This window comes from Pimephales promelas, chromosome 4 (assembly GCF_988280905.1).
Source record: "Pimephales promelas chromosome 4, fPimPro1.hap1.1, whole genome shotgun sequence".
In the NCBI taxonomy this organism is placed as follows: domain Eukaryota; kingdom Metazoa; phylum Chordata; class Actinopteri; order Cypriniformes; family Leuciscidae; genus Pimephales; species Pimephales promelas.
The window spans coordinates 39995585-40023541 of NC_142772.1; the positions used below are offsets into that span (position 1 = coordinate 39995585).

At 37.6% G+C, this 27957-nt stretch overlaps 1 protein-coding gene across 10 annotated transcripts; it reads right to left on the reverse strand.

Annotated features, from left to right (window-relative positions):
* Positions 1–162: 162 nt before the first annotated feature.
* Positions 163–27919, reverse strand: acacb (acetyl-CoA carboxylase beta). 10 transcript variants are annotated; one of them, XM_039658584.2, is made up of 56 exons: positions 27743–27903; positions 26847–26993; positions 25667–26218; positions 22694–22826; positions 22455–22593; positions 22201–22310; positions 22037–22118; positions 21858–21956; positions 21665–21774; positions 21465–21575; positions 21145–21354; positions 19951–20121; positions 19585–19746; positions 18359–18522; positions 18091–18241; positions 17844–17947; positions 17664–17745; positions 17426–17571; positions 17191–17341; positions 16892–17026; positions 16009–16155; positions 15738–15926; positions 15454–15554; positions 14970–15058; positions 14661–14785; positions 14366–14479; positions 13926–14039; positions 13757–13846; positions 13555–13673; positions 13230–13271; positions 12354–12377; positions 11745–11888; positions 11570–11669; positions 11334–11441; positions 11201–11257; positions 11075–11116; positions 10777–10992; positions 9713–9868; positions 9431–9634; positions 8116–8271; positions 7899–8021; positions 6979–7248; positions 6744–6841; positions 6535–6655; positions 6272–6382; positions 5999–6142; positions 3972–4092; positions 3760–3856; positions 3565–3661; positions 3294–3429; positions 2741–2918; positions 2550–2662; positions 2312–2466; positions 2012–2182; positions 1372–1508; positions 163–1228 (listed from the first exon to the last, which is right to left on the reverse strand). In XM_039658584.2, exons 3-56 carry the CDS (start codon positions 26059–26061, stop codon positions 1102–1104), a joined length of 7191 nt encoding a protein of 2396 aa, XP_039514518.2. In that variant the 5' UTR covers positions 26062–26218; positions 26847–26993; positions 27743–27903; the 3' UTR covers positions 163–1101. The 10 variants fall into 10 exon arrangements, with proteins under 10 accessions (XP_039514518.2, XP_088986631.1, XP_039514517.2 ...); XM_089130505.1 differs by having other exon boundaries at positions 11075–11257; positions 27824–27919; XM_039658583.2 differs by having other exon boundaries at positions 11075–11257; positions 27743–27904.
* Between the last annotated feature and the right edge of the window lie 38 nt (positions 27920–27957).

Here is a 27957-nt window from a genome sequence, read left to right on the forward strand (position 1 = left end):
GAAAAAATTACCACAGCACCAAAATGAAAACATATTATTTATTGCATAATAAATCATTTCATTTAAAAACATCCTGATATTCAGTCAGGCACTTAGATTAGAGTTTAGGCTCTAGTCTTGATCTGACTTGTACATAAAATCGATTAAAGGCAACAAATCTGATCAAGACGACTTCTTTAATCAGAATTATCAGTTGAGCACAAGCACAAGTAGTAACACATATTTATCCATTTATATAACCAGCACATACGACTTCATAAATATGAAAAGAAGAATTACCTGCAGTCAAGTGAAATAAACTAAACCATACAAACAACCAAAATTCAAGCCATTGAAACATAAATGGCACTGATATTCATAATGCTTTATGATAACTTTCATTAATGTAATCACATACACTTAGGATGTATTAATGTTTAACAATTGTTAACAATTAATGTACATTCAATATGAATCTAAGTTTAATGACATTTCTATCAATTTGAATGTACATTAAGCATTACATTACATTGTATTGTCATGTTTGTTCATGACAACTGTATCTTATCAGAAATAAAAGTTTTTATGAAGAACAACCCAGGTATTTACATAGTGATTGCATTTACATATAATACTGTTACTTTACTCTAAAAATAGAGATTTAATAAGTTTGTTCTGCTTAATAATTGTTGAATATATTCCTGAGGAAGTGCCATACAGAGTGATTGTGCGCTCAAAGCATTGTTGATTCCCTAAAATAATCTAATATTCACTCTTTTCCGCTTATTGCACATTCATATGTCGACGATTATATCCAAAGAAAATTGACACAAAGGCACAAACGTAAATATGTAATACTATATACTGAGAGTGAGTTTAAGGTAATTCTCTGCTGTCCATGTGAGAAATGTTTCTCCTAAAGTGATCACTGTGAATCACACACATAAAGTAACTGAATAAGTGGACTGTGCGATTGCTGGACATTTGAAATTGTGCGTTTAAGGCTACTGACCAATGTGTTGATCCAAAAAAGTTCTTAAGCATCATAATTTAATTATACTACACACTCTCAAAAGACATGTCCTCTCTATGTGTAGATGAACTGAAATGGTGTGTATGTAATCAGCTGGTGGTGGAATTGTCCATAGTGGCCAGCAGGTGGCAGACTTTGGCTCGCTGTGAGGGAGTGATGTTCTGCGCCATGTGGATGATGCAGTCCATAGTCACCTCTGGGTTGGCTTGAACTAAGCTAAACATATAGTGCAGGAAAAAATTTAAATCTTCTTTCAAATTCTCTTATGCTCCCGACTTTTTGAACGGTAATGTACGCTAATAAATCTATGAGATAAAGAAAAATGCAACTTAATGCCTATCGAAGTGAGAGAAAGTTACCTGCGGATGTGTTTGAGAGCGTAGTCCCTCTTTAAGTATTTGATGTTCTCTCTGATGGTAGAACGTGTACCATCCTGCTGAGAAAGTTGGTTTTCCAGCCACTCCACCACCACTTTGTTATTGTCCCATAGATAAGCCTAGAAGATCCCATTATCAAACTATTACCTCACATGATGAAATACATCACTTTTCAAGTTTTTTAGCGAAGTTTAGTAGTTGAAAATGCATTTTAAGAGTTAGCAAATCTTGAAGTATTATAGAAATTATTAATATTACAATTATTATTTATTTTTATGTTTTTGGGGATTTTGTTTTTTAATTGTTATGTTGCTCTATAATTTATCAGTTTTAGTTTTTTTGTAATATTTTTATGTAACTTCAGTTTATGTAATCTTAGCTTTTAACTTCAACTTATTTTATTTCTTTTTTTTTTTAAGATCAAGATCTATTTTTTGTTATTCAGTTTTTGAATTACCAAAATAAAAATCGACAGATTTTTAAAATATATGTATTTAACAATAACTGCTGTACACTTCTCTCAGAGTTCTAAATTTGCTGTTGTTAAAGATTTTTGACTTGACGAGAGAGAGAGAGAGAGAGAGAGAGAGAGACATTATTATCATACATTAAGTTTCCTTACTTTTACAGCCCCCTCTGTCTCGACAAACCAGCGGCGCAACATGGACTGTATGTGTCCATTGCTCAGGTCCTGGTTGGCCTGCATGATCTCCCCCTTCACCACCTCTTCCAACAGCAGTCGCCGCAGACGCCAGTAAAAGAAAGACCTAGCGCTTTTCCAGTCCAGGATGTCCTGAAACAGTTTGGTTCTTGTTAAAAAGCAGAAAGGCCACTAGTATATGATCCACAGCTATGGGGGAAAAATATCTTCATAAAAGGGTGACAGATAAGTGCCTAATTTTTATTTTTGTTATGTTTATACCGTGATGACACCCTTTTCCTGCATCCTTCCAGGAGTGTCATGAAGGTCCACAAACTGCACTGCCACCTGGTGGTAGATGGGAAGAAGGAACTCCTCTCTAGACTTCAGTTTGGCCTCCAAGTCTTTACGCTCCTGGCTTGATAACTCCGGCTTGCCTAAGTGAACCACAACAGTAAACCGTGCGTCACAGGAAGTAGAAGCCATTAGAACATTAGTGTTTAAGTGTGATTGGCTGTACCTAGCTGCTCAGTCAGGAGAGAATACACAGCATCAGTCCTTTGCATGGTTTTTAGCAGCTCTTTCTTTCTGAACTTTATCTCCACAGTGCCCTCGGCCTCCAGAACACCCCCTCTGGAAAGCAGACAGGAATCAAAGATTGAATTAGAGAAGATTTAGAGTGGTGAAGGGAAGCTGTATCGACATGCTCACCTGCTCTCTCGATCTGCATAGAGCTCCATGTGTTGAAGGTTTATAGTGGGGTCGATAACGACCCATGATCCTCCTCTCAGCTCAGCATGAGGAGGGATGTAGACCAGTACAGGCTGGCTGAACTCTCGCAGGGCATCCACGATGTAAGAACCAAACTTAAGCACCTGGTCATACATATCTGACATATACAGAGCAATGAAGTTCAAAGAAAACCAAGGACACATTTATTTGATTAAAAATACAGTAAAAAAATTTGAAATATTGTTACAATTCACATGATCCTTGCTGTTAAATCAAGAAACTCTTAATATTATCAATGTTGAAAACAGTAATACATTTATTTTCCGGATTCTTTGATGAATATAAATTTGAAAAAGAGCCGCATTTATCTGAAATTGATTTTTTTTGTAACAATATAACAATCGAATAAACCCATCCTTGCAGTATTATTTCTTTCAAAAACAAATTAAAAAATCTTACTGACCTCAAACTTTTGAACGGTCATGTAAATTAAAATGCAAACTCAAATATGAAAACCAGCCACGCTATATACCTTTCATGCCTCCAGAGAAGCCTCTCCAGTTGGCAAACACCATAAGTGGAAGTTTCTCCCTGTTGAAATCCTCAATAGCCTGTGCAGTTTTATACGCAGAATCTGGGAACCACACTTGACCGGCCTGCTGAATGATCTGGGCCAGAAAAGACACTTTATGTCAATACTGAAAACAATAAATGGGACATACGAAGAGCAAACAAAAAGAGCGCTTAGCAAAAATCCCAGAGGGGAGTCACAGTCAGGGCCTAAACCATCAGCCAGGACTTACCTTGGCCTCTGAGTCTAAGTTGGCTGGATCTGCTGGAATGGCAACCTCAACTGTGCGGGTCTCCACAGCAATGACCCCAAGAGGAATCCCACCAAGCCTGTATGACATTCACAGTCTCACTCAGCTCAGAATATTCACCCTGTTAAATCAAATGTTTGTTTGTTTGACATCTTCATCTAATGTTCTGGTTCCTACCTGGCTCGGCCAACCACCACCGTCTGTGCCCAGGTAGCCATCACCTCCATAAACGTACCATGGTCAAAGAATCCACTCTGCCATGCTCCCTTCTCAGCTATCAACACGAATTCAAAGAAAGAAAGGCTGAGTTTAAAGGATCAACATGCAGACCGGTCCAGAGTAGGTGTTGAAATGTATGTAAAAGATCGTGTGAATAATTTGATTCTTACCGGGATGGGGTCGTCCACAAAGCAACCAACGAGGATCATAGGGAGCTTTTGTGGGAACAAAATCGATCTCTCTTTCCACTGGATCAGTGGGATGCATAATAGGGACCGGACTCTGATTGCTCTAAATTATAACAGCAAACACCATAGGGCTTATTGTTAATACATCCAACTAAAACATGCTATGACACAGTCAATACAAAAATATACTCTGCCATTTGGACTAATCAAACCCAAACCACTTATAGCCTGTCAAGTTCATGACTGGGTCATATATCTATTATCCATCTACAGTATATCTACAGTATATATATATATATATATATATATATATATATATATATATATATATATATATATATATATATTTATATTGTGCTTGATTTATTTATTTATTGCCATAAAAATTTACAAAAAGACATTTTTGTCACACTGCAGGATTTGCACCATTAAAAAGATCATGAAGATTTGAAATATGATCAAAAACGCTGTAAAATATATTTTTTTACAATAAAGAAAACGGTTTTCTATTTTAATATATTTTAAGATTGTAATCTATTCTTGTGACGGCAAATATTCTAAATGTCTTTACTGTCACTTTTGATCAATTTAATGTATCCTTGCTGAATAAAAGTATTTGATGTTTTAAGGGTAGTGAATATCATGGCAGATAAAAAAAAAACTCACACAATGACATTCAATAATTTTGGAATCTGAGAATCATTATTTAGAATAATAATAAATCACAAACTAACTACCTTTAAAATTGACAGTAACAAGAACTTGGGGGATACCTGACTGTTATGAAAAAATGTCAACTAACCTTAAAGATGAACTGAACTGAAAAAAATCGACGATGAAAACGTGTTGTTTATGACAATTAAAAGTAAATTACACTAAACATTTTAATAAAAAATATTAATATAGCTTTTTATAAGCAACGCAAAATTGCGCTTGTTAGCGCTGGCAATTTCGATGACGTCACTGGCATGGTAGGAGCCGCGGAGCACCATAAACAACAGCTGCAGGTCCTATATACACGGACGAAAATGAGCACTTTTAACGGCATGGATTACGCATTTGAGCCCGCGAGGGACATGCCGGTGGTGTCTGACTACCACCACACGGAGGACGATCAGTTTTAGGCTTCACTTACTGTACAGGATCGTTTGGGGAGAAGTGATTGTGGGCGCGAGCGCTGTGGAGTATGCATACTGCACAGGAGTCGATCTGTTGCAGAGAGGTCAACCTGGAACATTTATTGATCGGCGAAAAATGCATCACCATGCACCGTTCATTTCGGATGCTGTTCGGTGAGAGAAACGAGTTGGAGGAGGCTACGCTGTCTATGGATGTCCGAGCTGAGACGCGAGCGCCCCATCAGTAGCAGGGTATTTTACGAATAGGCGACTAGGCTGGGCTAACTTGTTATACTTTTCTCAGACTGTTTAGATTAACAGTGTACTGGCAGTTCACTCTATGGGCGAGGGTGCATTTAGAAAGGAGAATCCCATCCTTTACCGTGAACTATACATCAGGAATCTTTTCCCCTCAGCCGAATATCAAGGATTCGTGTAACGTTAACGTGATATGTTGAACTTGTAACTTTTGTAAATAAAACATTTAATGCAGACATTGTCAGACGTTTCATGTACTCATTGACGAAAGTACATATCTCTAGATAGTGTGTCGCTAAAAATTCTGTTTCTTCAGCCATGTCAGCGCGCCTCAGACTGTTTACAAGCTACAGCTGTTCTGCTGGTGCGGGTGAGCAGCGGAGTGGCTTACCATGCCAGTGACGTAGTCGAACGTTGAAATCAAACATGGCGGCGCCCGTGTAACGAAAACAACACTTTCAATGTACCATTTTTTCCCTTTTAACAAATTATGCCATTTTAAAAATTGTACCAATGATAATTAATAAAATACATCTGTTATGTCACCTTTTTTCAAATTTCAGTTCAGTTCATCTTTAATTTGCTTATAATAGTGAATTATAAATGATATTTTTCTTATTTTGAAGAGCCTACCTTTGGCATGTAAGATAGCCACTGTAGTATAGTAAGCACCCCTTCAAAGTCATCAGGCACGGTGGTGTGCGTCACCCCATTGTTGTGCATGATCTGAACTCCTCCCAGCTGGTTATTGGAGGTGTAGACCTCACGACCCAAGACCTAAAAGAAATGCATTCAGAATGAAAGAATTTCAAGAATTAAAAAACACTGAAGTGGCTTCATCAATCCTCAAGAATAAAGGAAACATAGCCCACATAAATATGACACTGTAGATGTGAAATTCCACACCTTGTTTAGTGCTCCAGCCCCAGTCAGGATGATATGGGAGTTTTCCACTTGAATTACTCTTTGTCCTAGACGTACCAGATACGCACCGATTCCTATGGCACGGCATGTGACCTAGAGGAACAATGAATACTCTTAAACGGTCATAGATGACCAAACCATTGATACAAAATCGTATATTGCGTACACAATAAACATTGGTGGATAAACATTTCTGGCATATTGTAAAATGTCTGATGATATTATGGGAAGATGTAAGGTTTCACCATGCTGATGGTGACGATTTCCTTATAAGCCTGGGACGTTTCTCCAGCTATGGTGCCTGAACCCCTCAGATTCTCCACGCCAAGACCCTCTTCCTTCCCTATGATGTCTGTGATGATGTACCTAAAACATTATTTGAGCAAACACATAAGAGCCAAAAGAGTTTTTTGGGTATAGGTCTTTCTGTGCATGCTAAAACCAGTAGGCTCACCTGGACTCGCCTCCCTCTTCTACATGGTGACAGTGGACAGAATTAGAGGAACTGATGCGGGTGTAGTCCTGAGGAGTCAGGTACAGGTACTTAAAACCCTGCAGAGGCAAAAGAGAAGAATGGTCTTGAACAAAAGCTTGAAAAACAAAGCAGGAGTGCATCAAACAAGATTTGTTAAATGAAAGTGTCATTGAGAGGTGCAGTGGATTGATTTTTGCAACGTAACTTCGGTCACCTTATAAGGGTCATCAGGGTCGATCCAAGCAACCTGAAACATGTGTCGGATCTCCTCTGCCAGGCCGATACGAGCTCCGCTGTTGGCTGAGATGTAGATGCGTGGAATCCCCTCCGCTCTGGCTAGCTCAGATGCCAGTAAAAAGAGCTGATCCTCTTGGGGCCCAAAAGAGCCAATCATATAGGTAATATCATTACAGATCACAATGATATCTCGGCCCTCTGGATACTCTGGAGTCTTCATCTTCATCCGGAAAGCCACCATGCCAACCTAGAAAGGAGGACAAACAAATGACTGATCCATTTAGTTAGATGTTGATTTATATTAATAAATTAATTTATTTACATTTACAATTTTGTCTTTACAAGCTAAATTATGGAAATGGAAGCATGTTTTCCTTAGGTATGACTGAGGAACAGTATTCCTCAATAGTCCATAGAGAATTATTGCGGTTTAAAGGCCCGTTCACACCAAGGGGCGATAACTATGAAGATACAGATATACTGTAGTTCTAAAATTGTTGTCAATTTTAAAGGGATACTCCACTTTTTTTAGAAATAGGCTCATTTTACAACTTCCTCAGAGTTAAACAGTTGAGTTTTACCATTTTCGAATCCATTCAGCCGATTTTATGATATTTAGAAGAATATCAGTAACCAGACAGTTTCTGGTCTCATTGACTACCATAATATATTTTTTTTCCTACTATGGAAGTCAATGCATTCAAAAACGGTAAAACTCAACTGTTTAAGTCTGGGGGAGTTGTAAAATGAGCCTATTTCCAAAAAAAACTGGAGTATCCCTTTAAAGAATAGCAGGGTCCATGCCACTACTATAATGAATTAAATTGAATAAGTTGACCTCAGACAACAATAGTTCATGACCCCTTTAAGGAATATGGTAAGAATTCATTGATGCACCTCATTATCTCCTGGTAGTCTGTTCATCTGCACAAGTCTCCCCTGAGAATCCAGGACCAGTTCATTACACATCAACACATCTTTAGGGTAGCTGTCTCCTGGTCCCCAAAGTTTAAACAAAGCCTGACAAAAAAAAAAAAAAAGAAGAAGAATGAGCTAACACATCCCATACACAACAACAGTGAGAACTGGTTTCATCTTAACTGAATCACCGCACCTGTCTGAACATCTCAGGGAAGTCATAGACATACGTGGTGCCAAGGGTCTGAGCCTGGAAGCGTTTAGCCTGCAGCAAATCTTTTGTGACATATGGGGTGTTGATTAGCATGCCGTGCACTGGACCTTGTTTGTCTCCGTACGACTGGAACATTATCTGCAGAACATGAATCAAAAAATGTCATAACTTCATTTTATTTTAGACAATAAGGTTGAGAACCACTGTTGTACTGTTGCAAAGCAAATACTAACAAAACAATCTACTATAATGAAAAAGTAATGTGTGAAAAACTGTGAAAACGGTAGTAATGTGTTCTAATCTTCTAGAATTGTTCGACCTCAGGGCTTCACTCAGATGACATAGGAACAGTTATGGAACAGCTTCTATCTAGTTGAATGGGGAAAGATTGAAATCTCTCAATATTTTGTTCAAACAACATATTTCAAATCAAGAATAAAGTCTGACAACAATGATATCAACATTTTTGGCTCATATTACACAAATAAAAAACATTTTAGAATGGTCTAGTAGTGAATCAGTTTCAGTTGAGGAGAAAATGCAGATGTACTTTAAGAAGAACACAGACAGATATAGATGAAAGCACATGCATGGCTCTGGATTAGCCATTGTTTGTGCAGACTGCATTATAACTAGACTCCTGATGACGCTGTGTTGTGGTTTATCAGTCCACAGTCCTCAAAATAAACAGTTCTGATGTTGGCGAGAGGAAAATGGGCAGCTGGGAAAGCAATACAGACTACAAAGCACATTGATAAAAAGATCTATTGAGGAGCTGCTGTTGCGTCTGAGCTGATTTTCATCTAAACTCGACCTCGTGTGGAAGAACGTCTTGTACTTATGCAGTGACACTCAAAAAACAACTGGGTCAGATATCAATGAAATCAATGGTAGCAAAAATAGTGCTACCATACATTTTTAGATTGATAAGATTTCTTTAATATTTTTGAAAGAAGTCTCTTTATATTCTGCATTCTTTTGATCAAAAACACAGCAAAACAATAATATTATGAAATACTAATACAATTTAAAATAACTGTTTTCTATTTTAATATATTTAAATTTATTCCTGTGATAGGAAATCAGAATTTTAAGCAGCCATTACTCTAGTCTTCAGTGCCACATGATCCTTCAAAAACCATTCTAATATTGATCCATTTAATCATTGCTGACAAACAAAAAACTCACTTACCCCCCAACTTTTGGATGGTAGTGTTATGGCAAATGTGTAATTTGAAGTAATCATAATCCAAACAATACCACTTTAATTAGGAAAGAGAGTGAATGTAAGTTGCACCTGTCCAGTGGAGAGGTCAGTGACCTCCTTGTATAGGCTGATGTCCAGATAGTAGCCGGACTCATTGGTGAGGAAGAGGCGGACGGGAATAACATCTCCGGTGGTGGTGAGGCGGATGTTGATCTTCAGCTCAGCCTGGAGAACACGCAACTTCCACAGACGACTACCGTACCGCATCACCATGGAACGGACAGACTCCTCTATCTGTAGGAAAAAAAGACAGAATGTAGCTAAGTAATACAGCTCAGGACTAATGGCAGTGGCTATGTTTTTTAATCTAACCTTTGAAGGGTCCATATTAACAGTGGGTACAAAATTGAGGAAGATGTGATTACAGTCTGTACGAGCGGGCGTGTTACTGAAGGCCACCTCCAGCTCATCCATCGCCTCCAGCAACAGCCGCTCTCCCTCATTCTGCAGGTACTCGAATGAGGCCTCCTACAGAAAGAGGGGAACAATTAAATCAAAAAAGCTTTAATAAAACTTAGGCCATATATAAAAATACCCTCAAAATACCAAACAACCTACACTGGCTTTTACACTGGACTTATTATATGAAATAAGAACTTTCTAAATTTACAATCTATGCAGCCAGTGATACTAACATTTTAACTTCTATTGTGCCTTTTTATAGCCAATTTTGAAGTTGGAAACAATTTTAGACAAAGTATATCAATACACTACTGTTCACTGAAAGGTTTGAGGACAGAACAATTTTAATTAAAGAAATTCATACTTTTACTGATTAAACTGATCAAAGGTTTACAGACAATTACATTGCAACAAACTTCCGGCTTTTTTTTCATAAAAGAATCCAGAAAAATTAAATGCATAATATTTAAATATTTTTTTAAATAATAATAATAATAATAATAATAATTAATGTATATATTTATATCTGTGTAATAATTCTGTATAATATGAATCAGTTCAGATATTATTTTATGATTGACAGCAAAGGTTAATCAAGCATGCATTTATGTTAAGTTAAACTAACAGATAAGCTACCAATACAATTTATTTCCCCAGACTGGAGCAGTGCGTCTGTAGCTTGCAGCGTAACTATTAAAACATGGTACGAGCAACTTCAAGGGTACAGACTGATAAACATACTGATAACATGTATAAATTAAATGCACTGTAAATCGCTTTAGATAAAGTGTCTGCCAAATAATCATAATAAATATTTAGACCACATTCACATTCTGTGTTTTAAATGCAGTCATTGAAAGTAAATACAATCCACCCCTCGCCTTTCTCTGAGTAAGACTCCACTAAATGCCTGCAAAAGTCCTGAAAGGTTTTAGGACAAAAATTACATGCTGTCTTTTAGGAATAATGGTTACCTTCGTAATGAGGTCAGAATGGCGAATGATGGCTCTGATAAAGAAGCGATAATCTGTGACTTCTGCCCCCTCTTCCACGCGAGCGGCACCTAAGTACAGTTGCATTCTGTGATGGGCACAGGGAACGGCTGTCAGATCAAAGTTACGCATACGATTCAGCTCAAGCTGGAAGGCCAGAGCCGGCTCCAGGTTACGGTAGATTCTGTCTTCATGGAACTAGAGAGAAAGAGGAAAATCTTCAGCTGTTACTCTATAATGTAAAATTTTAAATGATCAAATCAACAGATGCATCACTTACTTCATCTCTGGCCCTGAACGTGAAGTACTTTGGGAACTCCCGCTGAGGGGGGAAAAGGCACACAATTTCAGTCTCTTTTGATTGACAATATTTTTTAGGCAATTGCAATTGTATATGAGCATTCACCTTTTGTGCAACTAAAAATGTCACTCTTCTGATTCCATATTGATAGAGCAGAGCTTTCTGAAATAAACACAATGAGTCAAGCCACTGAACAGCACACACAGCTAAAAAGGTCAACAATGTTTAAAATACTTACTTTAGAGTGAGCAAAGCCAGTGAAAGCTGTGACTAAAGTATCATCATCTTCAGTGTCTGCTTGTTTGATAGACACATTTATGATGTGTATGGGGTTTTCCTTCATGTTCTGAAACAGTATATATACACATACACATAAATGGTCCAAAAATTGTTTCCCAAAAGAATGAAAGTCACAGAGGTTTGGACCGACATGAGGGTATAGTAAGTAAATGATGACAGTTTAGAAACTCTCACCTTGCAACTCTCCCCATCACAGAAGTTGGAACAGCCGTCAGAGAACAGAGAACTCTCACATAGCGGGTCAGCAAAGCGAAAGATCACTTCATCAAAACACCTACAACACAATCACAGATCAGACGGAACTCCCATATAATCCAACTCTATTTATGAGCACAAAATATGAAGGCACCTTTTGAAGTGGTCAAAACTATGGAAGGCAACCATGGCTCCCATCCTCTGACATGGAGGCGACAGCGCCCCATCCATGAAGAGCTCACTACCTTGACGACGCATTGCTTGAAACTCTCCCGAGTCATTCACAGGAACAGACATTCTGAGAGGGGGAGGAGATGGTGTGTGTGTGTGATAGAGAGAGTAGAATTAAGGCTGTCAATTATGGACAAAAGCATAAGCTAAAGGCACTGCTTGTGCTGAAAGGAAAAAGCACAAGTTTCAAAGCAAAATACTCAATAACCTCCCTCTATATTCTCAGCTTGAGTGAAATTAGATTATGTGACTCATCTAAATTAAACTGGCAAGGGTTCAGGAATGAATTGGTAAACACAGTCCACATTTTTTCAGACTGTGTTGATTGGAAGCACATTTAAGGCCAAATTAGGCTTGTAGAATTAACCAACAAATTGACAAATTATATGAGCCATTAAATCCAAATAAAACAATTAAAAAAACTGTCCCTTTGAGGCCAGATTTCTTCAAGTCATTTAATACTGTGGATGCATCCAGCATGCATTGCTGCACACACAAGGCAAACTGGTTGCAGGGAGGAGCTGTACTCTACCTGTTCAAAGTAGGACTGCTCCCTCTGAAATGAGAGCAGGTGTGTTAGCATGGGATGTTAAATCTCTTTCTATCATGATTATGTTAAAAACAATCTTAGTAGAAATGGATTCAAAATGGATCTATTAACCGTTATTGGTCATTAGAGTGAAAAAATCTCTATGAAAACCGATTAGCAACCAAAGTAACAGTAAGGGAATCACTTTGAATTCGATGACAAAACACTTATAGCTACAATCATTAATAAAGTATTTGTATACAGAAAACCCAGTTAATGTGATTCAGTGTGATTGACCAATCTGCTTTGACTTGCATAACTATCTCTCATTTTTTTTTTCTAAATATTTTGCGATACATTTTTATATTTTAAAGCCTTAATATTTAAAAATGACATGAGGTCTTAACAAACCCATTTAACTTCCAAAAATGTTACATTTAGGCCTATGATTGTTATATTTTTATTCATATACTAAACGACTTGTCTTTTGACCAATCATTCACAATTACACCAAGAATGTGTATTAATTTTGTAAATTTTAGTAAAGTTTGACTTCATGTCGACAAAAATATTTCAAGCACAGTTAATAATTCAGTGTTTATTTTAAACAAAGCCTTCAATAATGTGAAAAATAACTGCAATATAATCACTTATGTACTTTTTTATTTCAAAGCAAGTTGATAAATCTCAAACCACCCCAGTGTGAAAATGGTGCTCAATACCATCTCTCAGTATAGCTTAGTAAAAAGAACCGAAATCAGGCTTTAGCCCAAAGGGGGAAAGTTATGATTGTAAGACGGGATTTTTTTTTTTTTTTTTTGGGCACTCTGTTAAATATTACTTGATTAGGGAGATGCTAATAAACATAGAGCGTATTACGTGGGTTTGGGCATGGACGGGCTCACTGGGGAGAAAGGTTCTCTTTCAGAGGAAAGAAAACAATGTCAAACTCAAAATATAAAACAAAAGTTACAGGGAATCTTAAAGAAATATCCATGCTAGGAAGGTGGACTATAAATTATCTTGTTTTCTATTACATAAACAGTGCAGTCTGTTAAGCACCACAGCAATGAAGGTCATATCAAAAGCATCTATATTTGAAAAAAGCTGGCCACAAGTGTCCCATTGATTTGGAGGTCATGGGATGAACATAATCGTAAGTCCTATTTAGTGTATATAGATCTACATGTGATTGCTGCTATACCTATTTGGGTGGGATGATGGTAACATGAACTGGAAGTCTACTGCACATGTCCCATCCAGCAGCTGATGATGCTGAAGGCTGTTTAGCTCATAAGCAATATATCCCCTCCGTACGTATACCTGAGAAATTTCAGAAAAGTTCATAGAAAGTCCTGACCACATACCACTAAACATTTGAGGAGAAAAAGACAAGCTTTACCGACCTCTAAGGCAGCCATGCAAACCACGCGGTTGATGTGGTAGAAGAAACTGGGCAAGACGTCGAAGATGGAGGTCTCAGATAGGATGAGTTTCTGTAGGATTTTTGAATTGTTATGCCTTTGTTAGATTTATATCAAAAAAGATAAATGTTTTATCTTTTTGCTGCTTTACCTTGAGGTTCTCGGGACAGAACTGATGCCCATACATATCAATAGCTGATAAAAAGATGGATTCCACCTGGTTATGTCTGAGTTCATATGAGGGCAAATGAGACGCGATCAACACCTGAAGAAAGATTTAGAGTTGTCATGGCTAGGGTATTGCTTGCTGCATACTGTCCCGTAAATACGCAGTTTGATATTTTTGTGGAAATTTGATTTTTTAAGGATTCTTTGTAACAAATTATTTTACTGTCACTTTTAATCAATTGAATGCAACTACCCAAACTTGCTGTATAAAACTATTACTTTCCTGACCCTGAAACTTTTAAACGGTGGTGTTCATACTGCTTAAATAGTATAATACTGCGAAAATAGTATTATTAGTATGGTAGTATACTATTTTGAACAGAGCCAGCATTAAGATCGTGACCACTGAGGTTCAGTACATACCTGTCTGGCCCGAAGTGCCACTTTGGAGTTTTCCATTTTACTGAGTTGTGTAAGCTCATCAAGAATGACCATAAGCTCATCAGCAAGCATTGGGTCCCGGCCACACAGCTGGTCCTGAAAAAAAAGTTGCTTTTTAAAATTAAATAAGAAAAAAAAACTACTGAACTGAGTAATGTTAATCCTCAGATGAGGCACTTATACATCCTTTTTTTATTTTAAGAATGATTAGGGGGATCCGCAAACACATCTTAATGTAATAAAGAAGTACTGTTAAGTAGTTCAGAAAGGATCTTACTATGAGCATGGTGACGAGGATGTTCTTCTTGGAGACCTGAGCATGGGAAAAGATGCACCCCAATACTGGAGTCATATCAGGCTTATACTGCTCTCTGAGATTGATGACACATTTATCATAGTGAGCTGCCGGGGAGAGTGAGAGAATTGCAAATTTCTTATTAAAATCTACCATATTGTCTGTGCACTTTATTTAACTTTTGTCTTTATTTTTCCAGATATATTTTCACAAAGAAAGGTAAAACTTGTGAAATTATTTTTTGTTTTATCTGATGTGACCGTATTGTCAAGGTTAAAGTTGGACACTTACCTTGCTGAAATTGCATCTCCACCTGAAGGTACCGTTTCAACAGATCCAGCACAACCGATTTCATATAGCCTCTAACTCCACTACGGTATCTAAAAATTATTATAAAAAAAAAAAAAAAAAAAAAAAGAGAGCAGTCTTTGGTTATCTTAAAGGGATACTCCACCCAAAAATGAAAATTCTGTCATCATTTACTCACCCCCAAGTTGTTTCAAACCTGTATGAGTTTCTTTTTTCTGCTGAACACAAAGGAAGATATTTTGAACCATTGACTTCCATAGAATTTTTTTTTTTTTACTATGGAAGTCAATGGGGCCAAAGAACTGTTCCAATCATTCTTCAAAATATCTTCCTTTGTGTTCAGAAGAAGAAAGAAACTCAAACAGGTATGGAACAACTTGATGGTGAGTAAATGATGACAGAATCTTCATTTTTGAGACAAAAAGCAAAGGTAGGATCTATTAGTGGGCCATCGGGCATTTCTCACCTTTGCACTAGTTGCACAATGCTTTGAGTGTTCATGAAGAAAACCTCTCTGTCTGCTTTCCTCTGAAGCGTAGCAGCATGACTGTCAAGTATATTTGCTATCTGGAAGAGTGTTCATTGAAAACTGAATAAAACCTAAAAGTTGCCCCCAGAACTGTCATTTATTAAAATATCTCTATATATGTTAATATGTTTCAACCAAAGATAAAGAGTAATGTAATACTGTCCAGAGATATGAGTGCAATCTATGTTGCAGATAAGCTTATTTATTTCTTCATTACTCACCCTTTGGCTGGGGAACTGACAGAGCACGGAGGTAATGTTACTGGCATACTGTGCCATGACCTTTCGAATTGCTTTTTCCACAGTAACTGGTATACGCCCTGCCACGCTGGTCATGATCTCCTGCAGTTCAAGAAGAGGCAGAGAAGGATCCCGAAGTGTCTTCATCAGCGTGTTGACCCACTTCTTCAGCTGTGAAGACATATGGATATAGTTGACAGACTATTCTGCACACTGTTTTCATGCTGCTTTAAGTCTGAATCGGTGTTCTCACTTTATGACTGAAGTATGGCTCCGGCAGACAGTATCCATCCATAATCTTCACCAGGTTCTCCAGAACATTGTGGAAGACCTGATGAAGCCCCTCACCTACAATTGATAAAGGTTCTTGGGATGGTAATGCCTCTGTGTTCGGCTTTACCTGTGGGAGGAAACCAGAAATTAATACTTCTCATTGCAGATGGTAGTCTCTAAAAATGACACCAGTAAAGAAGCAAAAAGTATTTGGACACTAAAACATGAATTAATTATTTTTGAATTTATGCATGAATGTCACTGGATTAGATATCAAACCAATGGTCTCTGCAAACAATTAATGCTACATCTTTTCACAGTACACAGTACAAAATACAGTGGTTTTAATTTACTGTATTTTATTTCTATCATAATTTTTATTTTTCATTATTTCTTATTTTTTATTCTAAACTGTTTTAATTATTCTGATTTATTTTGATTCTTTTAATTTCTTCTATGTAAAGCACTTTGAATTGCCATCGTGTATGAAATGTGCTATATAAATAAACTTGCCTTGCCTTGCCTTACTGACTTTTATTTTTTACCACATCTGATTTCACATGTAGTGTAGTTCATCACATTAGGTGTGAATATGATCCACTAGTCTAACGGTTGTTGTAATGTGTTTTGCTTGAAAATTGTGCTTGAGCTATTATTTTCTTTACAATAATTGCCATTTGGTTTAATTTTTTCTTTTATAAAGCAATCAAATTCGTACTTTAAGTGGTTGTCAAACTCCCCATTAGATCTTTGGGACAACCAACCAAACTATCACATTTTCAACATTTGCCCAAGTCTAACAAAACAGTAAGTGGATTTCATCATGTGCTTCATCTTGTGAGAAGCAAGTAAAGATAAATCACCGGATGAATACAGCTGGGGTCATCCAGGTCCATTCGTGCCACTACACAGCCGGGCTCTAATACAGTTCCTGGTCTTTTTGAAAAGTTAATGGAACCGGAATGCTGGACATGCAGGGTCATCACCATCTTCATAACCTAAAAATAAAAGAAAAAAAGACAAAAAACAAACAACCACTATAATAAGTCAGTTAAATCTGTCCTCTGCATTCATCTCTGTCAGTCCCATATAATGTCATATACAGAATATGTTGATAAGAAACTGCAACCTAGAAATGTAAAATACTTTGCCTCATCTTTACCTCAATTTCAGCGTAAGGCTGGGAGGCCAAAACATGAGACCCATCATCGACCACATACTGCAACAGCTTTCCAGCAGAGGGCGACCTGAGTACCGTAGGGTCTCGCTCCTTCTCAAACACACACGTTTTGTTACCCACTGTGATGCGATAGCTATACATTGACAAAGACCAAATAAACGTCAGTGGTTACATAAGTACATTGTATTTGACAGCAGAAAACCACTGCTTTTCTAACCTGTCAATCTCCTCCTTCATGTAGGTTGTGTAGCTGCTGCCACCATAAGAAAGTAGTAGACCCCCATCACTGAGTCTATGGACATCAACTTCAATATCCGAGTCATTCATTATGACAACATATGTGGTGGGTGACTGGCGTGCCACCTGTACCCCAGACCCAAGCACACACATTCACACCTGTTAATGTTAAAATACACTTACTGAAATACCTTTGATCATCTATTGATTTATGTTACCTTCAGGCAGTATTTGACTCCATCATAAATCAGATCAACATTGAATGTGTTGACCAAACTAGCAGCAGGCAACACCTGGCCCCTAAAACATCCAGAAAAGCATTACAACACTAAATTAAAAGCGTCTAGTGGTATCTTTAAGTTTTCAATGCCTTAGATGCTGGAGTGGCATAACAGTACCTCTCCAGTGAATGCAGGAAGTCAGACATGCTCTTTCTGAAACTTGCATCAGCAACATGTAGAGCACCGCATACCACACCTAAAATGGTGTCTGGCCTCTCTGCCTAAGAGAAACATTCAATAAAACAACAAAAAACAAATGTCACTTTACCTTAAATGGCTTCAAAGTTAATTTTACATGGGCGAAAAGTAGAACTAAGTTCCTATTGATTTGGGACATTTCTCCTCCTAGGTGTGCAGGTCCTACCTGTACTTTTTCTGCAATTAGGTGGTCCAGCCAAGCAGTATCAATGTCATTGTTCCTGAAACTCTCCGTCTCCAGTAGTTTAATGAGGTATTCCACTGTGGTCCTGAAATCTCCTCTGATTGAGAGCTCCTTCATGGCTACCACCATGTTCCTGCAGGCCACAGAAACAAAAACTTAATTGATTCACAATAAAAAAGAGATCTCGATCTAATTTTTTTTTTCTTTAAAGAGCAAAAAAAGAAAAGACTGCTGATCTAAATGGACTCACGAGATGGCCTCTTCTCGGTTCTCGCCCCAGGAGAAACAATGTCCAAACTGAGAGTCTGCAAACTCATGTAAACCTCCGGTTGCTCCCACACTGAAGTAGCCCCACACGTTCTTACTGCTGCGGAAGTTCAGCTCCTGAACGGTGCCTGAACTTGGTTTAAAACCCTTATCAAGACAAATAAATATATCAAGAAATTAACTGCTAAAGTAGCCTTCAAAGACTGCTGCTTCAAAACTAAAAGGTTTTAAAAACATCTAAAAAGATAGTTAACTCTTTCCCCGCCAGCGTATTTTTAAAAATAATTGCCATAATTTTCACAAAAATATCACGGCCCCCAGTTTTAAGAATTCCTGAAAATGCAATATGTCAAAAGAAAGAACAGACCCTCTATTTTATTCTAGCTTCATGTGTTATTTTTAAATCAACACATGCATGTGGGTAAGCTTCATAAAAAAAAAGCAACATTTTGAGCAAAAAGCTGAGAAAATCTCGATCATATTCAGCAAGATGATCAAAACATGATAAGAGTAGATCGAGTCCGTCAACACCCCTAATGTTTCACAGTCCTATAGCTCATCCTGGGTCGATATTTCATTTAGTAACATTAGGTAGTTTGGATTTGCAATTCCAAGTACAACTACTGTAGCTGCAGCCTGGCGGGGAAAGAGTTAAGCTAAAATTACACTAATACATTAATTCAGACAAGAAGTCTAGTAAATTTAGCATTATTAGACAATTTTGGAAAAGATACTCATGGATATGCATATATACAATACTGTTCAAAAGTTTTAAGCTCACCACAAGCATTTTTATATGATCAAAAATACAATACCAACTGTAATACTGTAAAACATTTTTGACAAAGGTGAATTTTCAGCAGCCATTACTCCAGTGTCACATGGTCCTTCATTCTTATATGCTAATTTTTTGCTCTTATTATTATAAATGTTGAAAACAGTTTAAAATTTTTGTGGAAATGGTGATACTTTTTTGAGGATTATTTTATGAATGGAAAGAACAGCATTCATATACAACATAAGTATCCTTGTACTGTTAATTATGATCAATTTACTGTATCCTTGCTGAATAAAAGTATTAATTAAAAAATAATAACCTTCACCCCAAACTTTTAAACAATAGTCTACAGAATATGAAGCAAATTCAAGCCACTGTGTGTGTATAGACTGTTGTTGAATCAAGCTTTTAAACATAAACCAATTGCTCACTTCGTCTGGATTCTCACTGGTGATGCGTGCAGCTATGACATGTCCCCGTGGACAGGGGATGCATTCTGGAGATTCAAAGTTAATAGGTGTGTCTCCCCACGGACCTTCACCAAACAGCACACGGATATCTTTAATTCTGTAAAGAGGGATCCCCATCGCTATCTACAAAGAGATGGTATCAAAAGTTTATGATCAGATATTTTAACAAAAACAAAATTTGAAAAATATTCGAGGAATATGTTTAGTTCCTGCTACTTTGCAGCGAGAATCTCATCATTAAACAACAGAACCTTTGGAGGGGTCACTATATCATACACATAGTGTTTCTGAGTCCTGTTGCCTCCTGACAGCTGTACTTTGTTTTACCTGTAGCTGTGCAGCAGGAAGGTTGACGTCAGCAATCATCTCAGTGCAGGGGTGTTCCACCTGTAGCCGTGGATTCAGCTCCAGAAAGTGGAAACTTCCATCCTCGGAAAACAGATACTCTACCGTACCAGCACTCACATAGCCCACCATTTTAGCCAGACGCACTGCATACTGACATGTAGAGCAGAAAATTAATTATGCATGTAAATATGAGTCCCAAACCCAAAATATGAGAATTAATTAATCATATGCAGAAAAATATAATCCCCTGTCATTAATACTGGAGTGCACAAATATGTAAAAAAGAATGCAATACATTTATAATGTATAAAAATACATTAAAAAATGTAAAGAATTTGAGGAAAATAGTTCTGATGTTTGTATATTGTGTGTTTACTGTTCTCTGTATTTCCCACTGGCATTTTCTTTATCACACACAGTAATGTAAGCATGCAGGACATTACACTACCAGTTTTGACATGTGTTGAATAAACGTTTATAACAAACTTAAAAAAACCTTATTTTTAATATGGATAAATCATTCATTTTAGTCATATAGCAAACACTTTCAGAACACTTATTAAAGAATCAGGGGCCAGCTGCGGTGTAAAGGGGCACAAACTCCAACTTGTGTTAACTCCAACTTAAATGGGTCAGTTGATATGATTCTTTGGGTCTTCATGTAAAGTTTGTAACATACTTTGGTTAAAATTCCTCAATGGTTGTGTAAAACAACATTTTACCTCCTCAAAAACAGTTGTCCATGGTGACCTGTTTTGGTGCATGTCTCTTTAAATAATAATGAGCAACTGATTACCCCACCCCTCTCTTCCATGGGGGGTGTTGACACAAGACACGTAAAGTGCTGCCTTGGCGGACAGTATACAAATGGCTGAGGGCAGAAATATCCTAATATGGGAAATATGCTGATACGGGATAGTCCGCCAGTGTTCATGGGCGGAGCATGAGCATTATGACATCATATTGCTCAAAAAATCCAAACGGCTTGATTACGGCTACTGTCAACTCATTTGAGTTTTGGAACAACTTAAGGGTGATTAAATGATGTCAGAATTTTTAATTTTGGTTGATATACCTTTAAGTACTCCTCTAAGTTACAAACCCCGAAGTCTTTTAGCCACACAACCCCAAATGCAACATGTGCAGGAAATATTCACAGATTTTTTGCCTCACCCGCTCCATTTGCTCAAAAGTGGTGGTGGAGGCAATGGTAGCAGGAGCTTCTTCTATGATCTTCTGGTGGCGGCGCTGAATGGAGCAGTCTCTGCCGAACAGTGAGATGGCATTACCATACTGGTCGGCCAGGATCTGCACCTCCAGGTGGCGTGCATGCTCGGCTAGTTGCATAATGAAAATGGGTGAACCTGGCACTTCTGTCTGCACCTGTAGCGAAGAAGAAACAACAAGACACCATGCAATGAATCCAAACCTACACAGATTAATGAAGACCTATAAAAATAAATAAATAATGCATTTATTACAGCAGTGTGTACCTGTCTGAAAAAGCTGGGAAAGTCTTCGGAACTTTCCACTTTTCGGATACCTTTCCCTCCGCCTCCCTCTGATGCTTTGATTACCACAGGGTAGCCAATGTTTTCTGCACTCTAGCCACAAGAAAACACAAAATTAGCAGGATAAAGGAAGTCAAACCGTAACACGAATTCTGTAACAGATTCTGTAGGGGAAAACACACCGCTAGTCCCTCGTCCACGTCTTTAACACAACCCTGCACATAAAGTTCATGAGGAACACTGATCACACAACCATGTCTCTGTTCTTCTTCATCCCAGTCAACCCTCAGACCTGACAAAAGACAAAGAGGGAAAGATCAAGACATCACAATGAGAGCTTTAGAAACAAGTCATGACGTGCACCGGATCGCTTACCTGTGCCACTCCAGGGCAGTGTGGGAATGTCTGCACTCTGAGCTACGATGGAAGATGCCACTTTATCTCCTAATGCCCACATGGCTTTACTGGAAGGCCCTGAAAAAGAAATCTCTATCAACATGCTTTGTACACAACTAGCAAGGCTAAGCTGGCTAAAAAGTAATAGGAATAAATACCTAGAAAACATATCCCTGATTTATGGAGGAGCTCTGGAAGTTTGGGGTTCTCAGAAGCATGGCCCCATCCAGCCCAAACGGCCTTATAAGAAGACAAAAACCAACATCAGTAATAATGGAAAAATACACATCTGATGCCAAGATTGATACTGGTGAGGCCGTACCTGCACTGGAATCCTTTTGGCAATATCCACGATCATCTCAACATTGGCATAGTTGTTGTTATTTGGGCCCCCAGGGACTGGCACATAGTGATCAGCCATTTTAATGTATTCTGGAGATAAACACAATTAACTTTAAACATAATTCTTTCAATAAATCCAAATTGAAAATTAAAGCCCAGTACCAATTATTTTTAAATTAAAAAAATAAAAATGTAGATAATATAACAGGTTGAACTATTTTATTTTCTGTTAACCTGCATTGGCTTTCAAGTCTTCAGGTGTGACCATCACCACAAAGCGAATGGTTCTCTCATTACGGAACATTTCATAGGACCAGCGTCGAATCGAACGCATGCATTTAACTGCAGCAATGCCATTATTAGCAATCAGCACCTGAGAGAGATAATTACATGTGCATACATGTTAAATTAAATCCCTTTTTTCACAGTTATGTAAAAAGAAATAAAACAACACACAAACGCATGTCTCTGACCTTGTCTATAACGCGATTTCCTCCAAAGCGGGTGACAAACTCAGCTGGGGAGGCAACAGTGAAATCTCTATGCACGTCCATCTTCCTGTGTTCTTTGCCCTTTTTTAGCAGATGGGGGCCTGACATGCTAGGCCTACAGACAAAAAAAATATCATTATAGTTATCATAACATACAACAAATCTCAGAAAAAAAAAAACATGCTTATGGCTCTAATAGCTAATATTGTAAAGTTTACATGAATGTGAAAGTAACGAGTGGAACTTGCTTACACAAGCCTCAGAGAGAAACATCAACAAGCACCATTTAAGCCAATATAATTTAAGCCATATTAAAAGATAAAACATAACACAAACAAACATACGAGGTAAGAATCCATCAAATCGGCACGACTTCTCAAAGTCAACTTTATCCGCCCATGTAAACAGTTTTTCTCTAGTGATTTGGCCTCTGTACTCGCCACCTGTCAAAGGGTGCTATAATATAAATGCTCACACACAGCCAATCACAGCTTAATGTGTTATCATAAAGGGTACAGACAGTACTGACTAACCCTTAACTGACCCCAGAACAGTAAAAATACAGTGAACTTCACACTTCAAGTCAAAAGCCCATGCTTTTATACAAAAGCGAAAAAGTGGTACTGTAAAAAGTGGACTGAAGAAGACAAACAAATGACACATGCAATTTACATTTACAATACTATCTTCTCCATATGCCAAGGTGACTGGATAAACTAAGCAAATACTTGCTGATCACCTGCATGATCACACTTTCATTTCTTTTTTGCAGTCATCAGTGGAAAAAAAAAAAACTCTGTTATGCTGACTATTGTAAAAAAAAAAGACACTATTTCTAAGATAATCAAGATGTTACCTTATAAAGCATTTAGAGAGGCACCAATATTACTATTCTGACCAATTTCAATAGAACGATAATTATTTTCACGTTGGCCTATAAATATTACAATTCCATAGTATTTTGTCAAAACACTAAAACCTAAAATCAATCGTTTTAAATTCTACAAGTGAATTTAGGCATCACAATATATAATAAAAATTATGAAAACTGGATATTCATTTGCTATTACATTTTTACAGTTGCATTTGTTATTAAACTATTACTGGTTTTAAAGATTTGAGTGTTAAATAACAGCAAAGATAATCTAAATGTAAAAATAGGGATATGAGCATGCACAATTAAACATCCAATACTGACATACGTATACTGTACCAGTCACTAATATTGACAGATAATCAATACAGTACCTATATTGTGCATCCCTAGCATCTTTTTTGATTTTAAATGGTTTATGGTTTATGCCGTCTTCATGAGCAAAAATCCTTTTCTTGACAATTATGCTACATTCTGAGTCTGGTTTCAATTATCCAGTTTCTAACCTGCCCACAAACAATGAGCAGATGCATTTGTTTTAACTGTTATCTGAAGGACTGGATGTGGCAACGAGAGAACTTTTCAAACATTGCTGTTTTCTCCCCAGTTTTCATTTGTTCTCCGCTCCTAAAGCTTAGGCTATATATGAACTCAGAGAGACACATGCAAACACCATCTGGTTACATTACGCACTAACAACTCATGCACAGTTCAAACAGAGTTGTGCAAGATTTTGGTGAAATGCAACCTACGTTCTGCACTACAAAAGTAAATATTCTAACACGACTGTGCACTTAGATAAACTACTGTTACACTAAACTACAAGGAACCACAACAAAAACCACACCCCTTTTTTCTTCCAGTATGCTAAAATGCCAAGAACATACTGTCTACTAAGAAACAGGAGAACAAAGTGCATGTTTGGTCTGTTACCAACCTCTTGAGGCACTGAAACCAGTTTAGTGTTTGCTCTCCTTCTCCGTCCATTGGCGAAGGATCAGATGATAACGAAGGAGATGAAAAACAACAGCTAACACTTTTTTTGTTCCCTCCCTTTTCCTCTTTTGCTCCTTCCTTCTCATGCCCCCTCCCCCAAGTTAATGAAGACCTTCTTTCACCACCACTTGTTTAAGAAAAACATGCTATAAACCTAGCATGGATAGTCATTGCAGTTAATTTTCTGGAGAGAAACACAAGTAAACAAGTTTCTGAAAGCTATGTAACCTACAATCTGTGCAAACATTTGTGCAACAGCACACTGCAATAAAATTGCTGAACATACTCGACGAATGTCAGCAAAAGAATGACCTTACCTTTTGGCCTTTGAAGTTTTATTTCCATTGCAAGAAAAACAAAATGTGTATGTCCCGCTCTAGATTATCAACCTTTATCTGGTTCTGTGGGAGTTGCCTATGTCAAGTAAGTGACTTGTTGAAGAGGAGAACAACATCTCTCGGGTTACACGTGAATAGCCGGAGACAACATCAAAACATCTCGACCAACTCAACCCTAAATATACGTCTAGGGTATTTTGACTCTGGACACAATCTGGAAGAATGTTTTTTACACTAAAACGCAATGAGAATGACTTCGTAAGTCAACATCGGGAGTATTGCTTCCATTAATAGTACTGAAATGTGTGGCATGTCACTTTAACAGGTGACAAGCATGAGAAAGTCACGTGATCATCACAGAGTGTGTTGAGAATGACCATATGGCTGTACTTCTGGTCCATTACTCTGTCCTGTTTGACATTGGACTTTCATGTGGTGCAGAGTGTCCCCTGCCGATATTAAAAGCAAATCTAAGGGCTAGACAGCAAGGTCAACTATTAAACCAAGACTGTGAGTCATATTGAGGCCCCAAAGGGAAGATTTGTACTAGTCGTTTGCATTCGTTTCATACTGAACTCAAGATCTGATTTCAATAGAATTCATAAACCTTTCTTTTTCTGTAAAGCCACATTTTTTTCTTTCATTGCACATCTTTAAAAACCATGTCACGTCAACAGCACATCTGCAACTTGAAACCTAATTAGACTGGCCATGTATACACTTAAACAACAATTAAAGGATGCTCACCTCAAACAGGTTGATGGATTCGGGGGTGACGGCACTTCTGATGGCATAGTGGGTACTGGGTTAGGCGTCTCTGTGCTTCCGGGCTGAACTTTGGTGGCTTGGCCCAGAACCAAAGGCTCATCATCAGAGGAATTATCCTCAGACGCTCCTAGAATAAACTTCAGTCTCTCTTTAGCCTGACCACTGTCACCAAACCTGGGCTTATTGGATTTAGTACTGCTTTTCATGGTTAAAGTGTTGGAAACAGCTTCTTCTGTGACTTCAAACTGGTCAGTGTGATCACTGGTAGTTGACGCAGGAATTTCCTTATTTCCTGTTGAGGTGCTTGCTGATTTAGGGTCAATGGGAGTAGACTGTTCCCTTGAACAATCCATGGTAGGTGTTTGGGATGGCATCTCTCTTACCCCGTAGACTTCGATGATGCACTCAAATGGACGATAAGAGTAAGAGCTGATAGCCCATTATAGTGGTTGAATATATATACTTTGACCGTACTTGTAGGTTGAGATGATGGTCGCTTTTATTTTTGTCTTGAGTTTTGTAAGTGTTTAACTGTAAAAACAAAAAGAAACCCATTAGGTTATCAAAAGTGCGCAAAACACTAGATGGCATCAGTGTGCAATATTATGATGCAACCTAAATATGTGAAATGCGCATCTGCTTCACTTGTATGATATTAAAAGCTAAGGCTAATCATTCATAGGTTGTATTGGATTTATAAAGATATATAGCTTTTATAAGCTTAATTAAATAGTTTTTATTGAAATTATATATTATACATACACATACATATATGTATATTATAACTGAAATAAAAACAAAGGTAAATAGAAATACTTAGGGTATTTAAAGGTAAATAAAACATTACAAAACACATACAATTAATAACATGAAAACTGAAAATATAAAATTAAAATCTAATTAAAAATATTATAAATTACTACAATAATATAGTATTAAAATAAGTAATCAAGTTCACACAGCAACCGTATCAAAACACTCTCACTACATGCCTTCACAACAATATGTAATGTAAACAGATTAAGTAGCCGCACGCAAAGACTACATTTAATAATTAACATATTCAGTAATAAATGATCTACCAATCAAGAAATCAAAGTTTTATATAAAGCATTTACGTTTTAGAAAACTGTTAGGAACAGAAAAATCTAGCTCAAACCTTTGAAGCAGACAGTCAGTCAGTGTCCGGGCCTTCTCTGGTACTGGAATGCGTACACATGTACTCAATGCTCTTCTCTTTACAACTGCCCAGCAGACAGTCAACCAGCACACTGCCATTTATCAGAGTGGACACTGTGTGTGGGATCTAGGGAAAAGTTCAGCCATGAGGGGGAGGGAATGATAGTTCTCACAAACAACATATATAGCAACAACAACACGTGCGATGTAACCGAACCGAACCCGTCACGCCGATTTCAGGTAGCTACTATGGGCACAACAAAAGTAGAAATCACTTGTGTCTGAACCTGAAAAGACACAAGTGATTTCTACAGTCTACTGCTTTAGAGTCTACGGCTAACGCTTAAAAAATACTCAAATACAGTCAGTATTTCTGCAAGAACTCTTTGAGTACATCATGAACGTGTTAGGTTTCGTCTTAAAACAGCCATGACGACTGACACTGTGCTGCCTGTCAGTGCTCTAGAAGCCCAGCTACGAATAATATAAATATTATATTCCTATGGCGAAGTCTCATATAAATATTACTCAGCAGGTTACGCTGTTGATGCATCTTTCCTTATCAATATTAATTTAAAAACGTTACGTTGTAGGCCTACTGTGGGCAAATATTACGTTAACCTCACCCATAGTAGGTTTCAACTTCTGGTTTTAACTTCGAGTCTAGATACAGGTATCTGCAGGGCAATATAAACAACATGGCTCAAAGTGGGAAGGACTTTATCTGATAAAACAACGCTTACATAATATGTCTGTAAGAAAAAATACAGCTTTACCTGCAGACGTGTCTCCACTAATTTTAATAACGTTATTTGTCAACACACGCACGTGATGTTTTTGCAGACTTCGTTCGTGATATTCCTGTAACGTACTCACATTGATCACTGGCTCATTTCTCCTCAACATCACCACTTGTAGTCGCATTGTTTTACTACTAAATGTTTGCTTTTCCCATACCTTATACATGGTTGTTTGTTTTGACCATGGTTTTGACGCTCTTCATTCGTCCATGTTGGTGCGTGTGTCGTCATCTCATGACGTTTTTAGGTTGATGTCTTCCTGAAGAGCATCAATCCCCCTTGTGTGCAACT

Bases quoted from the DNA above. Each gene is read 5' to 3' on its own strand.
- acacb (XM_089130505.1), bottom strand. From the start codon at position 26,061: ATGCCATCCCAAACACCTACCATGGATTGTTCAAGGGAACAGTCTACT. The intron at 15,927-16,008 runs GTGAGAACACCG...ATGTCTTCACAG, and splicing joins AGCCATACTTCAGTCATAAA to CTGAAGAAGTGGGTCAACAC. The intron at 11,442-11,569 runs GTGAGAGTTTCT...ATACTGTTTCAG, and splicing joins GTGATGGGGAGAGTTGCAAG to AACATGAAGGAAAACCCCAT.